General features: G+C 43.3%; 1 protein-coding gene across 4 annotated transcripts in view; it reads right to left on the minus strand.

The window, feature by feature from the left end:
• grhl1 (grainyhead-like transcription factor 1) overlaps positions 1-7476 on the minus strand; it is a 35795-nt gene extending 28319 nt beyond the window's left edge. The window contains exons 1-3 of one of the 4 annotated variants that reach the window (XM_034159380.1): positions 7293-7476; positions 2666-2855; positions 2339-2412 (exon numbers count right to left, since the gene is read on the minus strand). In XM_034159380.1, the coding sequence (XP_034015271.1) occupies positions 2339-2412; positions 2666-2855; positions 7293-7312 (284 nt within the window). In that variant the 5' untranslated portion in view covers positions 7313-7476. Of the gene's footprint in view, positions 1-2338; positions 2413-2665; positions 2856-7160 lie in introns of all 4 variants that reach the window. The other 3 variants (XM_034159377.1, XM_034159379.1, XM_034159381.1) reach the window with 3 other exon arrangements.
• Positions 7477-22387: the final 14911 nt, after the last annotated feature.

The raw sequence follows: 22387 nt of genomic DNA on the forward strand, positions 1-22387 counted from the left end.
ACTCAACCATCCCAAAACATATCGTTATCTTTGGCTGCTTTCAGTGATGCCGGTATTTGGTTAGACTCTTTCTCTCCGATTGTTCTGTTGGAGTTATTTTCATTAGTTACTTCCTCCAAACCATCAACATGTCTATTAAACCCCATTCCTACCAGGCTGCTCAAGGAAGCCCTACCATTAATTAATGCTTTGATCTTAAATATGATCAATCTATCTTTATTAGTTGGCTATGTACCACAGGCTTTTAAGGTGGCAGTAATTAAACTATTACTTAAAAAGCCATCACTTGACCCAGCTATCTTAGCTAATTATAGGCGAATCTCCAACCTTCCTTTTCTCTCAAAAATTCTTGAAAGGGTAGTTGTAAAACAGCTAATTGATCATCTGCAGAGGAATGGTCTATTTGAAGAGTTTCAGTCAGGTTTTAGAATTCATCATAGTACAGAAACAGCATTAGTGAAGGTTACAAATGATCTTATGGCCTCAGACAGTGGACTCATCTCTGTGCTTGTTCTGTTAGACCTCAGTGCTGCTTTTGATACTGTTGACCATAAAATTTTATTACAGAGATTAGAGCATGCCATAGGTATTAAAGGCACTGCGCTGGTTTGAATCACATTTATCTAATAGATTACAATTTGTTCATGTAAATGGGGAATCGTCGTCACAGACTAAGGTCAATTATGGAGTTCCACAAGGTTCTGTGCTAGGACCAATTTTATTCACTTTATACATGCTTCCCTTAGGCAGTATTATTAGACAGCATTGCTTAAATTTTCATTGTTACGCAGATGATACCCAGCTTTATCTATCCATGAAGCCAGAGGACACACACCAATTAGCTAAACTGCAGGATTGTCTTACAGACATAAAGACATGGATGACCTCTAATTTCCTGCTTTTAAACTCAGATAAAACTGAAGTTATTGTACTTGGCCCCACAAATCTTAGAAACATGGTGTCTAACCAGATCCTTACTCTGGATGGCATTACCCTGACCTCTAGTAATACTGTGAGAAATCTTGGAGTCATTTTTGATCAGGATATGTCATTCAATGCGCATATTAAACAAATATGTAGGACTGCTTTTTTGCATTTGCTCAATATCTCTAAAATTAGAAAGGTCTTGTCTCAGAGTGATGCTGAAAAACTAATTCATGCATTTATTTCCTCTAGGCTGGACTATTGTAATTCATTATTATAAGGTTGTCCTAAAAGTTCCCTGAAAAGACTTCAGTTAATTCAAAATGCTGCAGCTAGAGTACTGACAGGGACTAGAAGGAGAGAGCATATCTCACCCATACTGGCCTCTCTTCATTGGCTTCCTGTTAATTCTAGAATAGAATTTAAAATTCTTCTTCTTACTTATAAGGTTTTGAATAATCAGGTCCCATCTTATCTTAGGGACCTCATAGTACCATATCACCCCAATAGAGCGCTTCGCTCTCAGACTGCAGGCTTACTTGTAGTTCCTAGGGTTTGTAAGAGTAGAATGGGAGGCAGAGCCTTCAGCTTTCAGGCTCCTCTCCTGTGGAACCAGCTCCCAATTCAGATCAGGGAGACAGACACCCTCTCTACTTTTAAGATTAGGCTTAAAACTTTCCTTTTTGCTAAAGCTTATAGTTAGGGCTGGATCAGGTGACCCTGAACCATCCCTTAGTTATGCTGCTATAGACTTAGACTGCTGGGGGGTTCCCATGATGCACTGTTTCTTTCTCTTTTTGCTCTGTATGCACCACTCTGCATTTAATCATTAGTGATTGATCTCTGCTCTCTTCCACAGCATGTCTTTTTCCTGGTTCTCTCCCTCAGCCCCAACCAGCCCCAACAGAAGACTGCCCCTCCCTGAGCCTGGTTCTGCTGGAGGTTTCTTCCTGTTAAAAGGGAGTTTTTCCTTCCCACTGTAGCCAAGTGCTTGCTCACAGGGGGTCGTTTTGACCGTTGGGTTTTTCCCGTAATTATTGTATGGCCTTGCCTTACAATATAAAGCGCCTTGGGGCAACTGTTTGTGATTTGGCGTATATAAATAAAATTGATTTGATACAGTATATTTTAAATTTTGTGCTTAAAATTTAAGGGCATCACCAATTCTAAATAGGACTTCCAAGGGATTTAGCTCAAATGCAAGAGAGTTAAAATCTAAAAAATTGTGCCAAACAACAAAACGCAAGATGTTTGTGTGCTGAGCTCAGTCCTCAAATAGACTAAAAAACAAGAACAGGTGCTGACGTTGCTGCACTTTGATTCATCTCCACTGCAAAAATGCTACGACAGAGGTTCAATCTCCCATTTGCGGAGTTTTTCTTAAGGGGGGTATTAGGATAGAGCTGTTGCTCACCTTTTGTTGGGATCCACATCAGAGACCAGCGTGTCTGACTTGTTCTGATGTATTGTTCTCTTTTCCCTGGGCACCTGTATGGGAGGGTAAACACAGCCGCTCAGCGTCTGACCACATTACAGCCAACAACATGGGTCATCCTGCTGTCTGTATATGCAGATCAGTTACACAGCATGTGCTCTGCCTTGTAGATGTGCAACAGTAGAGAATAAACTTTAAAAAAAGGATTTGGGGAATTAATCCTGTGGTATAAAATTTATATACTGTACAATACCCATTTTTTTTTTAATTGCATCAAAAATCGTCACTCAAGGTTTCCCCTCATACCTTATAGTAGTCGTAGAGCAGGCCGAGAGCCGCGGCACTGTCCTCGTCTCCATTGATGCTCATCATGGCTTTAGTAGCGGCTGTCAGCGGGTTCTCGAGAAACGACTTCCAGGCCTCATCCTCTGCAGTGAAGGGGCGACGCTGTCCGCTGTAGGCTGCCTCGTTCTGCAGAACCAGGACCGCACGCTTGCTGCAAAACAGTTCATTTTGGAGAAATCACATGTTACTGTTAAACCATATACTGCTGCAGCATGAGAGCCTGATTAATGGATTTCAGTAGAGAATTACGGCGCTTGTTTACTGGCTGATATAAGTGGGAAGAGCCGGCACTTGCAGCTGTGGTTATTTTCTGTTATATTCTTTGACAGGAAAAACTTCCTGCAGAGATTAAGTTTTATATTGAACCCGAGGCCTGTTGGTACTTATTTTAACCTCATTTAACCAGGTTAGTCCCATTGAGCTCGAGATCTGTTTTGCAAGGGAGACCTGGACGATAAAGTTTCCAATTCACTTAACCTGCATGTCTTTAAATGTGGGAGGAAGCCACACTCAAAAAACCAATATGGGTGTTGTTTTTTATGTTACATGAACGAAAGTCTAATGTGTAGCTTCTACGATATAGAAATTTTATGGGTGAACACATTCAAATCATGTAGTTTTAACATAACATGCAACAGCTTAAAATCTAACTTGCTCAGTGAACATAATAAAATTATGGAAAGTATTTCCACCCAAGTAAAATGTGTTAACGTAGCAAGAAACAATTTTGCCGAGTGACCTAAATGAAAAATGATGAATTTGCATTACTGTTAGTTAATTACCATGGGTAAGGCCAACTAGATTTGTAAAGAAAAAAAAAAAAAAACCCACACACACAAGTCCCCTTGGCTGCTCGTTTGTTTGCATTCGGGCTCACCACAGCAAATCCAAGGTGGATCTACATAAATTTTGCTCATCCAACCCAGCAAAGTTAGGTTGCCATGTAACTGTGCTATTTTAAAACTAGTTGTAAGCACTTACAGGGAAGGGGCGAGTGGCCAAGTGGTTAGTGCACTTGGTTTCAGTACAAAAGGTTCTTGGTTCAAATCCCACCCCTGCCACATTTCTCCATGTAATGTGGAGTTGCATCAGGAAGGGCATCTGGTGTAAAACCTGTGCCAGTTTAACATGCAGATCCACCTCACATTTCCTGTGGTGACCCTGACTGCAGACAAGGAAGCAGCTGAAGGGACTTTTTATTTTTGTTACATTTACCTTTTCAAATCTAGTTGGCCGGAACCATGGAAATTAGGTAACAGTAACGCAAATTCATCATGTTGACCCAACACATTTACACTTAGGTCAGTCAGCAAAATTGTTTGTGGCTATGTTAACGTTTTACTTGGGTGTGTGGGTTTTTTTTTTTTTCTTTACAAATCTAGTTGGCCTTACCCATGGTAATTAACTAACAGTAATGCAAATTCATCATTTTTCATTTAGGTCACTCGGCAAAATTGTTTCTTGCTACGTTAACACATTTTACTTGGGTGGAAATACTTTACATAATTTTTTTATGTTCCCAAAGCAAGTTATTTTTTTGTGAGTGCAGAGCACCTGGAGGAAACCCACGCAAACAGACATGCAAAGTCCACACAGAAAGGCCACAGGTGGGAATCAAACCCATGACCTTCTTGCTGTAAGGCAACAGTGCTAACCGCCAAGTCACCATGCTGCCCTTATCTCCAGATTCCGTAGGGTGAAGCAGATGAGAGTCTATGACTTTTCCTGGACAGGATGCCAGTCTGACAGCAGTTACTTCCTGAGGCCAGTACCCATTTACAGCTTGGTGGACTGAGGTCAGCTCCTTGTCAACTGAGCGACCTGATTGTGAAGTTTACACAACCGTAATGTGAGTGCAAATCACAGAGAGGACTTTAATTTGGGATTTTTGTGTATTCTTATTATTGTCATTTATTCTTTTACTACAGGAGTGTGTTTTGTCCTTTGATACCTCATGAAGCCCAAAACAAAGAATAACAGTTATTAATTATTATTATTAATATTATTGATGATGGCAGTAAGTATAAGTTGGATCTCTCAAACGCATTAACCCCCCCCCCCCCCCGACTTATACGCTGAAATATATATTGTTGTACTGATGAAGTAGTGTGGTGAAAGCTGGCAGTGGCATCAGAATAGCAAGTGCCCACCTAACCTTTAGTATGGCTCACGTTTTCTTCCTTGAAAATGTAACATGTGACAGATATGGAAATTTGAGCTGCTAAGAGGCAAAATGGACAATCCCACAAAATCTAAATTTGTAATACAATGGAACTGCAATATCAGCAGTGACGTAAGCTTGAACACTAAATTTACTTTGCTATGTTTTCCAACTTCTTTGACATAAATAAATTGCTATGAAATTTGTTTTGCTTTAGGCCTCCATCATTGTCGCTGCTTCCATTTTTGCCCGAGGTTGCTCCAGGGGCTCCTGTGTGCACCCATATTGGCATGAAGTTTGCACAGGATGCCCTTCCTGATGCAACTCAATGTACATGAAGATTGGGGCATGGGTGGCTTTAAATCATGCACCTTCTTACTGGGCGGTAAGAGCAACATCACCATGATCCTTCTGAGCAAGAGTTGTCCTTTACAAGCCCAGAGGCCCATATGGTGGTGGTTATCCCCGGATACCATAGCATGAAGTGAATAAATGTTTCGGAAGATGCCAGTTCGTCACAGGTTACTTCCCCTACCAAAGCTGGTACCCATTTACAACTGGGACAATGCTGAAGAGGAAACACAGATGGAAGCATCTGGAATTAAACCCTGGTCTTCGTCTTGCTAGTCCAACACTGATCTCACAAAGCCTTCGGCTCTAGGTTGAGTCTTCACCTACTTGAGTGGCGACACGCCGACACAGATCCGAATTTTTAACCAAATGATGCCTTGTAAAAACCAAGTCTCAACAACATAAAAACAAATCAAAATTGGGCATTGTATACTTCTGACTTTCTACAGGATCCCAAACCACAGATCATGTTTTTCCTTTTGAATCTGCTCGACCTGTTCAAGCTTTTCATTGATTGTGCAACAAATCTCAGCCATCGAACGGCTGAGACGTTTTGAGAAAAGATGCTCTACCAGCTCGTCCGGTGCGACGACTCTAGTTCGCTGAGCTCCTATTGGACAAGATGGTGACCACACGAGGCAGATCTGACCCTACGACATTCCTGTGTTTCAACAGTGTGACTGTTTTTGTAATGCGTTTGTAAAAAAAAAAAAAAAAAATCTTGAGTTGTTGTTGCACTCAGAACCCCCCCTCTCCCCCAGCGTGCACCCTATTGGCGTATTATTACCTATGAGAACATTTGAATCAAGGATCAACATGCATCACATGCTTGTTTTGCATTTAATTGAGCATCTCTGGTTGTTTTTGTTGTCAAAAACCATTTTATGTTGAATTTAGAGGTAAATGCAAAATGTCGCACTTGATATGAGGCCTAGTCCCGAAACCTAAATTTAAACCATTAGTTGAGTTTGTGGGTCAAGCTTTGGCCACAACAAAAAAAGTGTTTAACTTTGAATGGATGATCTCAGTTTCCAAGTTGAGTATCTACGTCAAACACTGCCCCCCCCCCCCCCCAATCAAAGCAAAGTGATAATTAGTAATCCTATATCTAAGTGTACCATTCCTAAAAACAGCAACCTGATAAGATCCATTATTTACAGATGATAAAACTCAGAGGAAAAATAATCCAGGCAAAAACAGAGAGAATCACTAATTTGTTACAGATAATCATAACTGTAATAGTAGAAATAATAAGTTCAGGATGAGGTGTGCCAGTGTCATGGCAGGGGAGTGTTAAAAAAAAAAAGAAAAAAAAAGTTGCCTTTTAGTATTTGTCACCTCCAAAATAAAAACCTGTAAATATTTGAGTAAAAATCCACTAAAACCTCATGACCCATTGCTTGCTTACACTGTCTTTTTCAGGCCAACGCCTAAACTGGTGTACAATTTCACTCCCCTTAAAAAGTCTCCTTGTCAGCGCCCTCAAAACATACAAATATAGGTGAAACATTTCTTATTAATAGTGATTTAAAAAAAAAAAAAAAAAATCCACCCTCAAGCTGTTGATTGAAAAAAATATTGTAACAGTACAGGCAGAGGGCACTTTCTGGCTGCAGAGTGTATTTTATTTATTGAACAAACATCATTAAACTATCCACATAACTGTCGAGGCTTAAAGCGAAATCAAACAGTGAGGCTCCCGGAATGTTTTTAATTCTAACAGGCGGCTCCGCTCGCACGACAGGTGAGATCCACCTGTACAGACACGACTGGAGCAACGAGCCGCGCTTGTAAATGTCAGCACTTTCCCACACACAGGTGCTTTAAAAGATAATAAAACCCTTATAAGAAAAAATAAATCATAAAAAAATGAGCGATCAGAGATTAATAGTTAATAGATAAGACGCAACTGAACAAAAAAAAAAAGAAAGAAAAAAATTCCACCTGTGCCATAATCTCCAAGAAGAAGAAAAAAAAAAAGCAATGAAAAATAAAAGTCCTTAAAGTGTTCGAGGCCGGTGTCGGAGGTGTCGCGGCGGTGGCTGAGCTCAGAGTGCAGCGTCAGGTCGACTTTACCTGTCATGCTCCTGTGACATCTCGGTCGGTCGAACTGGACTTTCTAGTTGGTACTGAAAATCCGATCCGTCTTCTTTGCCGTGGAAAACTCACAGGATGAGGGCCGCCGCAACAAACAACGAGTCCCCGACCGAGAGAACGGGTTTTGTCGGCTTTTCTCGCTTTGTTTTGGGGGTTAGGGTGAGAAATCGAGGCCGGTTTTACCTGTGACAAGGACTCCGGATTGGATTACAGGTGCATGAGTGGGCGGGGCTTAAATGTCAATTATTCTGGTGATTGGCTGACCTGAGGGCCAATGTCTGCAGAGGAGAATCCAGAGAAAAAGTGGTTTTCAATACTTTTAAAATGTTTATTTTAATAAAGCAGTGATTTTTTTAATCATATGTTTATGATTTAGGAATATTTTTGGAATATTTTAAAACATTCATTTTACTTAGAATTCCCTTAAGGAACCCAGTGTCAGTTACAGGGTCATGAATTCCATTTCAACAGTAACTGTCATAGAGATCAGAAGCATATTTTAAGAAAGATGATTGATGTCAGAGATGGTTTTAGCTTCTGTGAGAATCTGAATTTTAATGATGTTGTAGATATATCTGATTTTTTATGTTTATCTTGAGTTTTTTTAATCATCTGTATTTTTACATGTATTTTATTTTTATCTTTACTTGTGCCATATTATGTGCAAATAAAATGTGCAATGCATCTGGAAAGTATTCACAGAACTTCTCTTTTGTACATTTTATGTTACAGCCATTTTCCAAAATGCATGACAAATTTTTGCCCTTAAAATTCTACTCACAACACCCTATAATGACAACATGAAAAACTTTTTTTAAAAGTTTTGCAAATTTATTCAAAATAAAAAAACAACAACTAAGAAATCACGTGTACATAAGTATTCACACCCCTTTTCTCAATACTTTGTTGATGCTCCTTTGGCAGCAATTACAGCCTCAAGTCTTCTAGAATATGATGCCACAAGCTTGGTGCACCTATCTTTGGGCAGTTTGGTCCATTCCTCTTTGCAGCACCTCTCAAGCTCCATCATGTTGGATGGGGAGCATTGCTGCACAGCCATTTTCAGATCTCTCCAAAGACGCTGAATCAGATTCAGGTCTGGGTTCTAGCTGGGCCACTCAAGGACATTTACAGAATTATCCAGAAGCCACTCCTTTGATATCTTGACTGTGTGCTTCGGGTCATTGTCCTGCTGAAAGATGAACCGTCACCCCAGTCTGAAGTCAAAAACGCTTTGGAGCAGGTTTTCATCCAGGATGTCTCTGTACATTTCTGCATTCATCTTTCTCTCAATCCTGACTAGTCTCCCAGTTCCTGCAGCTGAAAAACATCTCCACAGCATAACGGCTGGACTGAAAGGAGCAGGAGGCGCAGGGGCCAAAAATACTGCAGGAGTGCAGAGGAGGCCTAAAAAAAAACAAAAAAAAAAAAAAAACGCTGGTGTGCCATGGTGGCTGATGTATCACTGAGCCTCATGGCAAAGGCTGTGAATACATATGTACATGCGATTTTCTTAGTTGTACAATACCGATACTAGAACCTACAGTATCTGCCGATACCAGTACCAGTTCTGATAGCCTTTTCCCTGTCTTTAAACAATTAATCTGTTCGTAAATACATTTTTCTGGATGTACTTTGCTCATCATTTAACAAAACATCAACTTAAACTGTGAAATAAATATTATACTCTAAAATGAAACATACATAACCCATTATATGACTCATTTCTATAACAGAAGACTTGGAACAGATTTTGTTGATGTTGTTGTTGTTTTAATTTTCAGCCAATATCTGATAACATGCCCAACACGCCAAGTTCATGATGGCATCACGAAAAGTGGTTTAATCTATTCTTCATGAAATATAGTAGATTTTCGTGATGGTATCACAAAGAATTTCCTTGATGGTATTTGGGGTTGGGGTTAGAGACTGGGCTGAACGTGCCACAGCTCTTTTCTATTTAAAGATACAGGAACAGAAACCAATCATTCGGTCAAGGCTTGACAATGTATATATTTTTAGCATGTATCACTATCACCTTGGTGTTTATTGAGTATTTTTGGCTACAAAATTTAATGTATTTATGACACATTGTGACGGATAGTAGCTTTCTGAAAGTGTTACTATCGTTTGATTTGAAGTACAGTTATGTGCAAATGTCTCAGACAGGTTTTGTCTGTTTGCCTGACTATTTTTTTTAAATCTCAGATTTTGGGAACCAGTAGTTTACGGCACTGTCATAGGCCCAGTTTTCTTTCCACTCCATCTACAGCAAACACAGACAAACTGCTTCCTAACTGCTTGTTTCAGCAACAACTTCCTTTGTGCACAAAACACAATGACAGACTGTCGAGTCTGTTTTCTGTCCAAGTTAACCGTGATGTTCAGCTTTTCTCTTCGGTCTATGAACCCCCCCGTGTTGGTGCTGTAGGGTGATGAGACAGTTTGGCCTCATTTGAAGGGCAGATTGCTATCAGGCTGCACAGCTGCAATTTACAAAGCAGGCAAATTAGCCGTGAAAGCCAAATCAAATGGTGAATTTGCATGCAACCAAATCAGGGGTCCACTGTAACAGTTAAGACAAACTATGTGATCAAATAGAATACGTGCAGGAGGGGCAAACTGAGTTTGAACATTTTATGCCAAGTTGAATGAAACTTATATCTGCAAATGTAGCTGCAGTTAGGCTAATATGCCCAGCATAGCCTAGCACGTTAGCCGCAGCATTTAGCAACATACTATAGAGTAAAATATAGTCTACATTTAATAGACATTTTCAGAGGATTTGCAAGGTTGTCGCACAGCCTTACGTAGTACGTGATTAACTGCTATTTCATTTGTTTCTAACCATTTTGGGAGAAACACTTTTAAGGGGGAACTCAAAATGAGAAACATAAAAATTTAGCTTCTGCTCAGAACTAACAGACTGAAAATAAATTCTGGTTTGAACTCTTGTTTAAGATATCTGCTTCATTTCACGGCAGCTAAGTGGTTAGCACTGTTGCTTCCCAACAAGAAGGTTGTGGGATCGCTTCCCACCTGGTCCTTTATGTGTGGAGTTTGCATGTTTTCCCCTATGGGTTTGCTCCAACTTCCTCCTACTTCTGAAGACTTGCACTTTAGGTGAATTAGTGACTAAACTGACCATGCATGTGAATATATTTGTTTGCGTATATGTGGCCCTGTGACAAACTGGCATCCTGTCCATGGTATACCCCGCCTCATGTCCTATGCCTGCTGGAATAGGCTCCAGCCCCACGTGACCCTTGATTGGAGTAAGCAGGTAGAGAAAATGAATGAATGAATTTCCATATGAAGTTATTGAAAATAATAGTTACAAGGTACATTTATTACCAGCACTTACTCTAATATTGACATAAAAGAAGCTCAACAGGACCACATCATCTGCAAATAGCAGATAATCTGAAGACCCATATGACGTTAACAAGTGCAGTGGGAGAAAATTTAGCTTGAAATGTATTAGCCAAGTTGAAATGTATTAACTTATGTCTGCAACTGTACACTTTTATAGTTGTCTCTATCTATACGTTTATACAAGATAGATAAATAGATGGATGTGTACTCATGTCTATGAATCTATTTGTATATCTACTGTATCTAACAGTGTGTTTAGCTGTTGATCTGTACTTAATTTTATACCTAAGATCTGCTCTGACAATTGTTTTGCTTTTTTCTGGTCCTAGTTAGTGATAAAGAGAAGAAATGAATTCGCAATACAAGGCTGAGTGAAAACAAATGTCTTTTGAAAGAACGGGGGTTTAGAGATGCTATCAGCAGTATTCAAAGTTTGTCTGTGTGGCAGAAACTGTCCCCCCCCCTTCTCTGTTTCACCGCATACAAACAGCCTCCTGCTCCTGGATCCTGGTTTTCTGTTTATTTATCCCATTGGAGGGACACCTGCTTCTCTTGGAGCTTGATTGTGTTTGCACTGAGGACATGGGATAAAACCATGAGGGAGGAGACAAAAGGGGAGGACTGGAATGGTGCGAGTGGATGGTGGGTCAGGATGGATGCTGACTCAACATCCCAGAAATTAAAAACAGATCAAATCATCTTGATCAAAAAAATATAAAACCAGGATCAAACCTGTGAAAAAAAACATCCCAAAGGGAGCAAGACATCATGAGAGCACATTATTCCACCATGTGTGTGGTGGGAACATGAATAGCAAACACAACAAATGAAATCAATAAAAAAAAAAAAAAAAAATTATAGAAATCAAAATAAAAATGACAGGATTTAGTGTATTGGTCTAAATGAACAAAATTTGTGAACTTGTGTTAATTTATTAAACCAAAATCTGATTTTGTTGTCTAATATTTAAAAAAAAAAATAGTGTGAGTAATCCTGCAAACAAACCAAAAAAATCTTTTTTTGTGTGTGTATATTGTTAGATAGACTTGAAAATGTTTTTGGCATTTCTGTTCAGGTTCTTTCTTGGTTCATTCCTTCATTTTCTGCCATGTAACCAGGTCCGGGTCGTGGTGACAGTAGAACAAACAGCTTATCCCACACTTGTGCATGTGCACGTGCAAATTAGTGTATTGGGCAAAGTGCAATACAACCTAGTACTGTAATACGCAATTCAACCAGGCACTGACGCACTTTGCACGTAGCATTTGTCACTTTAATACAGTACTTTTGCACCTCAGCGCCCATCATAAAACTGTTTTGGTTCCACCACCTGTCGGCTGCTTATTAACTATCAATTATTGCTACTTTGAATTTGTAAATATTTGTATGTGTATTCTGTTTTAATTATTTTTCTGTCATGATTAATTTGTTTTGGTATGTTGTGTGGTCTTAGTCTGTTTCTATGTTACTGGGACTATGGATGGAAATTAGCATCCTGCTATAATCCGGCATATTTACATGTAATTATGTTCATTAATATGCATTGTCCCATTTCAAATAAACATAAACTAACCAAACACCTTATCCCACACTTACCTATCCTAGGCCAAGTTCTCTAACTCTTCCTGAGGGATTCCAAGGCATTGCCAAAGCCATCTAGGAAATATATTTCCTACAGTGTGTCCTGGGTTTTCCCCCGGCCACTCCTGCCAGTTGGACATGCCTGGAAGGCCTCCATTGGGGGGGCAACCAGTTGGCATCCTCATCCAATGCCTGAACCACCTCAGCTGGCTCCTTTCGATACTAAGAAGCAGCAGCTCTATGACGAGTCCCTCCCAGATATTCAAGCTTCTCACCCTATCCCCGAGTGTAAGCCCAGATACCCAACTGAAGAATCTCATTTCCACCACTTGTCTGCACAACCTTAATCTTTCGGTCATTACCCAAAGTTCAAGACCGTATGTGAGTATAGGAGTCTAAATCACCTGATAAATCGAGAGTCTGGGCTTCCGGCTCTGCTCTTTCTTCACCACAATGGCATCCACAGAAAATCAGACACAGCCCATGAACATCATGAACTGGACTTGTGACAAGGAGCAGCTCTGGTGGGGTCAATAACAGGGCTGATGTAATGCAGAGAATACAAATACAGATACAGATTCCTTTCTTGGTTGTTATCATATTTATCCAACTGATTGCAGTGTGTCTGACATGATAGCATTAATTCCATAATGGCTGCAGTGAAATATGGGTACCTCAGGGTTCCGTTTTAGGGTTTTTTTCTCTTTATGTACCACGTCTTGGACAGATACTGTGAAGTTATTTTTTTTTTACCGTTACCCTTACAACACTCATCTTTATATATCTATTAATGCTAAAACTACAGTGTTATGAATTTTCTATGACAGTCAATTGTGAATCACCTGTTTGCACAATGTTCAAAATATTTTCAAAATTTCTGGTTCTGCCTCTTTGACAAGATTTAGTCAAACTGCTATCAGGCAACACTCAACCTTTTCAACAGGATTTATGAAAACTACTTCTAATTAAATGCCAATTTCACAGTTTTCAATGTCAAAGTAAATAAATCTTATTATTATACACAAGGGTGCAATTTAGAACTAGAAACTGGGGGGACAAAGTGTGAGGCCCGCAGAGCCAAAGCCCATAGGCCGGGGGTCTGGGGGCGGCTTTAGGCCCCCAGAAGCCAACGGTTTCTAGATAAGCTCAGATGCATTCTGAGCATCCAGAACAGTAATTTTAATGTTTTGAGAAGACCGTAAAGTGGACACCATTTGACTTATGCAATTTGAAACTGTGGATATAAGTACTTTATTCTGAGAATAGCCAGCATTGATTTTATTAACATCCTGGTATAAATAAGGTATCACCACATGTGTAGAACTCAAAAAGAATGATAGGTTGAGTTTTCATTAAAAAACAACTGCAATGTGGTAAAATGTATTCAGAAATATGAAAGAACAGGCTCTTAATAATTATTAACTATCGCATACTGTATTTTTTTTTTCTCAAGATTTGTTTTTGCATAAGTTTGAAAAAACAACAGATCATAAGTTTAGGATAAATTACTTATCATGAATTTAATTTTCAAAGTGACACTAATGACAGCACTCATACTGAACATAATTTCGCTTGCATAGACTGATTTTGGAGATCAAGCAATAATTGCAGATGGGCTTTCTGAGGTCCCAGATAGACTTTCTGATTTCCTTTTCTAACTTTCAGAATTTAGTAAATTAGCATATGGTCCATTGATACTTACAGTGAGGAAAATAAGTATTTGAACACACTGTGGTTTTGCAAGTTCTCCCACTTAGAAATCATGGAGGGGTCTGAAATTTTCATCTTAGGTGCATGTCCACTGTGAGAGACATAATCTAAAAAAAAAAAAAAAAAAAATCCAGAAATCACAATGTATGATTTTTTAAAATAATTTATTTGTATGTTACTGCTGCAAATAAGTATTTGATCACCTACCAACCAGCAAGAATTCTGTCTCTCACAGACCTGTTATTTTTTCTTTAAGAAGCCCTCTTATTCTGCAGTCTTTACCTGTATTAATTGCACCTGTTTGAACTTGTTACCTGTATAAAAGACACCTGTTCACACAATCAATCAATCACACTCCAACCTGTCCACCATAGCCAAGACCAAAGAGCTGTCTAAGGACACCAGGGACAAAACTGTAGACCTGCACAAGGCTGGGATGGACTACAGGACAACAGACAAGCAGCTTGGTAGAAGACAACAACTGTTATGATTATTTATTAGAAAATGGAAGAAACACAATATGACTGTCAGTCTCCCTCAGTCTGGGATTCCATGCAAGATCTCACTTTGTGGGGTAAGGATGATTCTGAGAAAGCTCAGAACTACACAGGAGGACCTGGTCAATGACCTGAAGAGAGCTGGGACCACAGTCACAAAGATTACATTAGTAACACATGATGCTGTCATGGTTTAAAATCCTGCAGGGCAGCAAGGTCCCCCTGCTCAAGCCAGCACATGTCCAGGCCCATTTGAAGTTCACCAGTGACCATCTGGATGATCCAGAGGAGGCATGGGAGAAGGTCATGTGGTCAGATGAGACCAGAATAGAGCTTTTTGGAATCAACTCCACTTACCATGTTTAGAGGATGAGAACAACCCCAAGAAAACCATCCCAACTGTGAAGCATGGGGGTGGAAACATCATACTCTGGGGGTGCTCTTCTACAAAGGGGACAGGACGACTGCACCGTATTGAAGGGAGGATGGATGGGGTCATGTATTGCGAGATTTTGGCAAACAAAATAGTAAAGCATTGAAGATGGGTCATGGCTGGGTCTTCCAGCATGACAATGACCCCAAACACACAGCCTGGGCAACTAAGGAGGGGCTCCGTAAGAAGCATTTCAAGGTCCTGGAGTGGCCTGGCCAGTCTCCAGACCTGAACTCAATAGAAAATCTTTGGAGGGACCGGAAACTCAAACCTGAAAGATTTGGAGAAGATCTGTATGGAGGAGTGGACCAAAATCCCTGCTGCAGTGTGTGAAAACCTGGTGAAAAACTACAGGAAACGTTTGACCTTTATAATTGCAAACAAAGGCTACTGTACCAAATATTAACATTGATTTTCACAGGTGTTCAAAAACTTATTTGCAGCAGTAACATACAAATAAATTATTTTAAAAAATCATACATTGTGATTTCTGGATTTTTTTTTTTTAGATTATGTCTCTGACAGTGGACATGCACCTAAGATGAAAATTTCAGACCCCTCCATGATTTCTAAGTGGGAGAACTTGCAAAATTGCAGGGTGTTCAAATACTTATTTTCCTCACTGTATGTGTAGACACTAGTCCCTAGAGACAACTATTTTTGGTTTCAAATCTGGGCAAATGCAGTCCCAGAAAATTCTGAATGTGACAAACAAGAAACAGGTGTTGGAAACAAGTCAATGCTGCTAAAAATACAAACTTGCAGAAACAAAGATACTATTCTGACATGGTTTGCACATAAGACTGACATAGCATGTTTCAAGTACACACATATATGTCAGAAGGTGGGGGGGGAGAATACCATATTCTGTCCCCTCTGGTTGAAAAGGTGGGGGGGACATGTCCCCCCTATCCCCCACCAAACTGCACCCATGATTATACACAGCTCCATGAATAAAGGTTATAGTGTTAAAAACAGCTTTTAGAATGTTTTAGTTTGGTCACTTTATCGAGTCTCGAAATGTAAGATGTAAGACAAATCTTCTAATGAGGTTTCATGAAAACTGAGTGTGTAAGCAAAACAACAAATAGGTGCAAATCAATATGTCACGTGTTTGAATCAGTAAAAATACGAACGGCATCAGAGGACTTTTGATTTGCTCTGTACACCAATATATATAAAAGTATAAGTAAATACAGTATGCATTTGATTGTAATGGTGTTTTTGACTACACAACTTCATCATATGGCTTCTGTTTGACTCTTTTTTCTGTTTGTTTGTTTTTTTTCTCATGTCCCCGCAACGAAAAGCGCCCGCTTTTCATGGCTTTTAGAATCTTCCCCTTCTCCTAACTCTAACCATAACCATAGCGTAAATGTGTATCCTCCCCAAATGTTAACCATAACCCCCCCCCACAGACTCCCCCCATTCACCCCACATTTTGTGCCCTGTCACATAATGAATTAGTGCTGTTGTGTGGGCCGCCAGAAGAGGAGGTACTGCTGGCCCACCACCAGAGGGCGCCCTGCCTGAAGTGCGGGCTTCAGGCACGAGAGGGCGCTGCCGCCACGGACACAGCCGGGGGTGACAGCTGTCACTCATTATCTCATGACAGCTGTCATCCATCTACACTTCATCAATCCACTCCATAAAAACCGGACGTCATCTCCACCTCGTTGCCGAGATATCATCTACCTGTGAAGGTAATAGTCTCAGCCTTAACACTAAACTGTGTCTTAGTCTGAACTCTTTTTGCAGCCGCTTTCCTGTGGTGTTCCTTATCTGAGAGATTGGCGTTTGGTGTGATCAGCGACGGCTTCGCTTCACACCCCAACGAGATAAGTGGTTAGACAGGAGCTGCACGAGTGTGTATTAGAGGTGGAGGTGGAATTCCCACCATTGTTGTTACTGGGTGTGCACGAACTTACATCTGACTGTTTTTGCTCCTCGCCAGCAGTACCAGATCCGACACTCGGAGACGGTGGCCACCTGGGGACTCGGAACTTGGCGGCTCCAGTATTCTCCAGGTTCAGTGGCAGAGGAAATCGTGTGGTTCCGGTTCTTCTCAGGACAGACGTCTTCTATCCTCGAACCTGCCCACACGTCACCTTTGTGGATTGACTGTTTGCTCAAATTCTGTAATCCTCTGTGTTTTTGTTGTGCTCTTTCACAACAGTAAAGTGTTCATATTCGACTCTTTCATTGTCCGATCATTTACGCCCCCTGTTGTGGATCCGTGTCACTACACTTTCCCAACAGGATATCTCGGCCAATGTCATGGATCCCAAGGGGCGTCAACCATCTGTTGGACAACCAATGGAAGAGCAGGGTGCACAGGCGTCTGCAGGAGGCATGATTGGTGAGTTGCAGCAAATCCTCACCGCCTTTACCGCTCGGTTGGATTTGATGACCGAGCAAAACGTCATCCTTAACCGCAGGATGGAGGCTTTCACCGCGCAGGTGGAAGCGCGCGCTCAGGGCGCTGCTGCAGCTCCTCCTCCTGCCGACCCGGTGCAGAATATAGACGTTCCACTGGTCGTTCAACGACCCCCCCCACCATCCCCTGAAGCATACATAAGTCCCCCAGAGCCGTACGGAGGTTGTGTGGAGACGTGCGCGGACTTTCTTATGCAGTGTTCGCTCGTCTTTGCACAACGTCCCGTAATGTACGCGTCTGACGCCAGTAAGGTGGCTTATGTAATTAACTTGCTTCGTGGTGAGGCACGCGCTTGGGCTACAGCACTTTGGGAGCAAAATTCATGGCTCCTTACCACTTATACTGGGTTTGTGAGGGAGTTCAAAACGGTTTTTGATCACCCTAATAGAGGAGAGACTGCTTCAACTGTGCTGCTGTCAATGAGACAGGGGCGCCGGAGCGCAGCCAAATATGCAGTCGACGTCCGCATCGCGGCTGCGAGGTCCGGCTGGAATAACGTTGCGCTCCGCGCCACCTTCATAAACGGACTGTCGTCGGTCCTGAAGAAGCACCTGGTAGCCAAGGAAGAACCGCAGGATTTAGATGGGCTTATTGATCTCGTTATACGGTTAGACAATCGGTTAGAGGAACGCCGTCGGGAGCGAGACGAAGGACGTGGCCGGGCACGCGCCGTCCCTCTCCCTTCCGGGTCTGAAAAGGTTCCGCCCTCCCCACGCTCCACAGCCTCAAAGCTCCGTGTGGCTACAGCTCCCCTGCTGACGAAGCTATGGACACGAGCAGGGCCACATTTAGACCACCTAACAGACAGAAGAGGCTGGCCCGCGGGGAGTGCTTTGTCTGCGGCTCGAGTGAGCATCTGCAGAGAGACTGCCCCAAGCAGTTAAACACCAAACGCCCGCCCCTAGAAACTGGGCTTAGGGTGGGCCAAGACATTCACATGGGACATACACATATTTCCACATGACTCCCAGTTACAATCCTGAGCGGGGATTTAACCCTTCAAGCCCCAGCACTGGTGGACACGGGGTCAGAAGGGAATCTGCTAGACAGCAGATGGGCAAGGGAGGTAGGGCTCCCTCTGGTGGCGCTCCCTTCGCCATTGCAGGTGCGGGCACTAGATGGCATCCTTCTCCCTTTAATCACGCACAAGACACAACCTGTAACTCTGGTGGTGTTTGGAAATCATCGTGAGGAGATCGAGTTTTTTGTGACTCCTTCTACCTCCCACGTGATTTTGGGCTTCCCTTGGATGTTGAAACACAATCCCCGGATTGATTGGCCGTCTGGGGTGGTGGTTCAGTGGAGCGAAACCTGCCATCGGGTGTGTTTAGGATCCTTGGTTCCTCCCGGTTTACAGGCTAAGGAGGAGGTCAAAGTCCCTCCCAATCTGACGGCAGTGCTGGTTGAGTACCACGATCTTGCTGACGTCTTCAGCAAGGATCTGGCACTCACCCTTCCCCCACACTGTCCGTACGATTGTGCCATTGATTTGATTCTGGGCGTTGAGTTTCCGTCCAGCAGGCTTTACAACCTCTCACGACCTGAGCGCGAATCAATGGAGACCTACATCCGGGACTCATTAGCTGCTGGGCTGATCCGGAATTCCACCTCCCCGATGGGTGCTGGTTTCTTTTTTGTGGGCAAGAAAGACGGCGGACTCCGTCCATGCATTGATTACAGGGGGCTGAATGAGATTACGGTTCGCAATCGATACCCGTTGCCCCTGTTAGATTCAGTGTTCATGCCCCTGCATGGAGCCAAAATCTTCACCAAGTTGGATTTTAGAAATGCATACCACCTGGTTCAGATCCGGAAGGGAGACGAGTGGAAGACGGCATTTAACACCCCGTTAGGTCATTTTGAGTACCTGGTCATGCCGTTCGGCCTCACTAACGCCCCCGTGACGTTCCAAGCTTTGGTTAATGACGTCTTGCGGGACTTCCTGCACCGATTCGTCTTCGTATATCTGGACGATATACTCATCTTTTCTCCGGATCCTGAGACTCATGTCCAGCATGTACGTCAGGTCTGCAGCGGTTGTTGGAGAACCGGCTGTTTGTGAAGGGCGAGAAGTGTGAGTTTCACCGCACCTCTTTGTCCTTCCTGGGGTTTATCATCTCCTCCAACTCCGTCGCCCCTGATCCAGCCAAGGTTGCGGCGGTGAGAGATTGGCCCCAACCAACAAGCCGTAGGAAGCTGCAACAGTTCCTCGGTTTTGCAAATTTCTACAGGAGGTTCATTAAGGGCTACAGTCAGGTAGTTAGCCCCCTGACAGCCCTGACCTCTCCAAAAGTCCCCTTCACCTGGTGGGATCGGTGCGAAGCCGCGTTCAGGGAGTTGAAACGACGGTTCTCGACTGCACCTGTTCTGGTGCAGCCCGACCCTGGCCGCCAGTTTGTGGTTGAAGTGGACGCCTATGACTCAGGGATAGGAGCCGTGCTATCCCAGAGCGGAGAGACCGATAAGGTTCTTCACCCGTGTGCCTACTTTTCTCGCAGGTTGACCCCGGCTGAACGGAACTATGACGTCGGCAACCGAGAACTCCTTGCGGTGAAAGAGGCTCTTGAGGAGTGGAGACACCTGTTGGAGGGAGCGTCTGTGCCATTCACGGTTTTCACTGACCATCGGAACCTGGAGTATATCAGGACCGCCAAGCAGCTGAACCTCAGGCAAGTCCGTTGGTCACTGTTCTTCGGGCGTTTTGACTTCCGGATCACCTATCGCCCCCGGACCAAGAACCAAAGATCAGATGCCTTGTCCCGGGTACATGAAGACGAAGTCAAAACTGAGCTGTCGGACCCACCGGAGCCCATCATTCCGGAGTACACTATCGTGGCTACCCTCACCTGGGACGTGGAGAAGACCATCCGGGAAGCCCTGGCACGGAACCCGGACCCCGGAACTGGACCAAAAAATCGTCTGTACATCCCACCAGAGGCCAGAGCTGCAGTCTTGGATTTCTGTCACGGTTCCAAGCTCTCCTGTAATCCAGGGGTGCAAAGAACCGTGGCAGTTGTCCGGCAGCGCCTCTGGTGGGCGACTATGGAAGCCGACGTCCGGGAGTATATCCAGGCCTGCACCACCTGTGCCAGGGGCAAGGCAGACCATAAGAGGACCCAAGGACTTCTCCAGCCGCTCCCGGTGCCTCATCGCCCCTGGTCCCATATCTGCCTGGATTTCATCACGGGCTTCCCGCCGTTCCAGGGCATGACGACCATCCTCACGATAGTGGACCGATTCTCCAAGGCGGCCCACTTCGTGGCCCTCCCGAAGCTCCCAACGACCCAGGAGACTGCAGACCTCCTGGTCCACCACGTCGTTTGTCTGCATGGGATACCAGCTGACATAGTCTCGGATCGTGGTCCCCAGTTTTCCTCTCAAGTCTGGAGGAGTTTCTGCAGGGAACTGGGGGGCCACCGTGAGCCTCTCGTCCGGGTACCACCCACAGACGAACGGACAGGCAGAACGGGCCAACCAAGAGTTGGAACAGACCCTCCACTGTGTGACATCCGCGCACCTGACGGCCTGGAGTAACCATCTGGCCTGCATCGAGTATGCACACAACAGTCAGGTGTCTTCTGCCACCGGCCTCTCCCCGTTTGAGGTGTGTCTGGGGTACCAGCCCCCGTTGTTTCCCGTGGTGGAGGGAGAGGTCGGTGTGCCCTCGGTCCAGGCCCACCTGCGGAGGTGCCGTCGGGTGTGGCGCACCGTCCATTCTGCCTTATTGAAGGCCCGGATGAGGGCTAAGGCCCATGCAGACCGCCGGTGGTCCCCGGCCCCTGCATACCAGCCCGGGCAGGAGGTGTGGTTATCTACTAAGGACATTCCCCTGCAGGTGGACTCACCCAAACTTATGGACAGATTCATTGGACCCTTCAAGATCATCAAAATCCTAAGTCCTGCTGCAGTGAAGCTCCAACTCCCGGCTTCACTGCGGATCCACCCTATTTTTCATGTCTCCTGGATTAAACCACAGATAGATATGAGGCCAAGAAAGACTCCACTGAATTTTACCTGTGATCTGGATCTGGATTCTGGATCAAGATTTCCCTTTATATCGGCTTTGAAGAATTTCTTCAAAACTACTTCATGGATTCTCCCCAAATTTGTACCACAGATAGATATTAGAGCATGGAAGTCTCCACTGGATTTTGGAGGTGATCTGGATCCGGATTGGCAGACGTCAGAAATAAGAGAGCGGCTGAATGAGATTACTTTTATTAATATGGAAAATATTTAATTAATTTTTGAATAACTCAAATAACAATTCAGTTAAGTGAAAATTTAAGCTCTTTGAGATAAAAACAAACAAAAAACTACAGATACAAATTCACTGCTGCCTGTTTTGAAACTGTAATCTTCTTAAAAGCTAAAGAAAAGAGGGACCCTTTGCAGCAGTTAAGACATTTAGTAAATGTCATTTGTTGCTTATGAAGTCTGCTGTTCGACAGACATGCGTCCACGCCCATTTCCCAGCTTCATGTAGTAATTGGTGTTCAATAGCTGCAGGCGAAAAAGTGATGTCATGACGGTTACAAGGAAACACAGAGACGCACAAACACATACCAGCAGAAATGAAAAGTGTTGCAAATGTACAAAGACAAGTCGGCAGAAAATGAAAAACACTGAAATGTATGAGCACGTTTGTCATGTGCCATGTGGATGTGACCTAAGGGTCTTCAATAACAGTTCCCAACAACTCAACCCCTGCAGGATGTGTGATGATCGCTGTGTGTGTCATCTCTCTGTTTGCTTAGTGGGATACGACTCTCCCCCTCATGTCTCCCACACACTGAACTCCCTCCCTCATCACCTCCCTCGTCCTACAAGGAACAACAGTTGGTGTTAACGCCTTCCCACCTCACTCCAGGCAGCTGTTAAACTTTGTTAAACAAAAACAGATGAAATCTAGGCTCGCGTCTGCCCAGTGGCTTCTAGCAAACTGCACATCCTTTTGTTATAACTGTTCTTCTTTGAAGCTGTAGCGGGTGAAGCAGTGGTTTTCCTACGCAGAGCTTCTCCAGTCACGTCACCAGATGCT

The sequence above is a fragment of the Thalassophryne amazonica genome, chromosome 19 (genome assembly GCF_902500255.1).
Source record: "Thalassophryne amazonica chromosome 19, fThaAma1.1, whole genome shotgun sequence".
Classification (NCBI taxonomy): Eukaryota; Metazoa; Chordata; class Actinopteri; order Batrachoidiformes; family Batrachoididae; genus Thalassophryne; species Thalassophryne amazonica.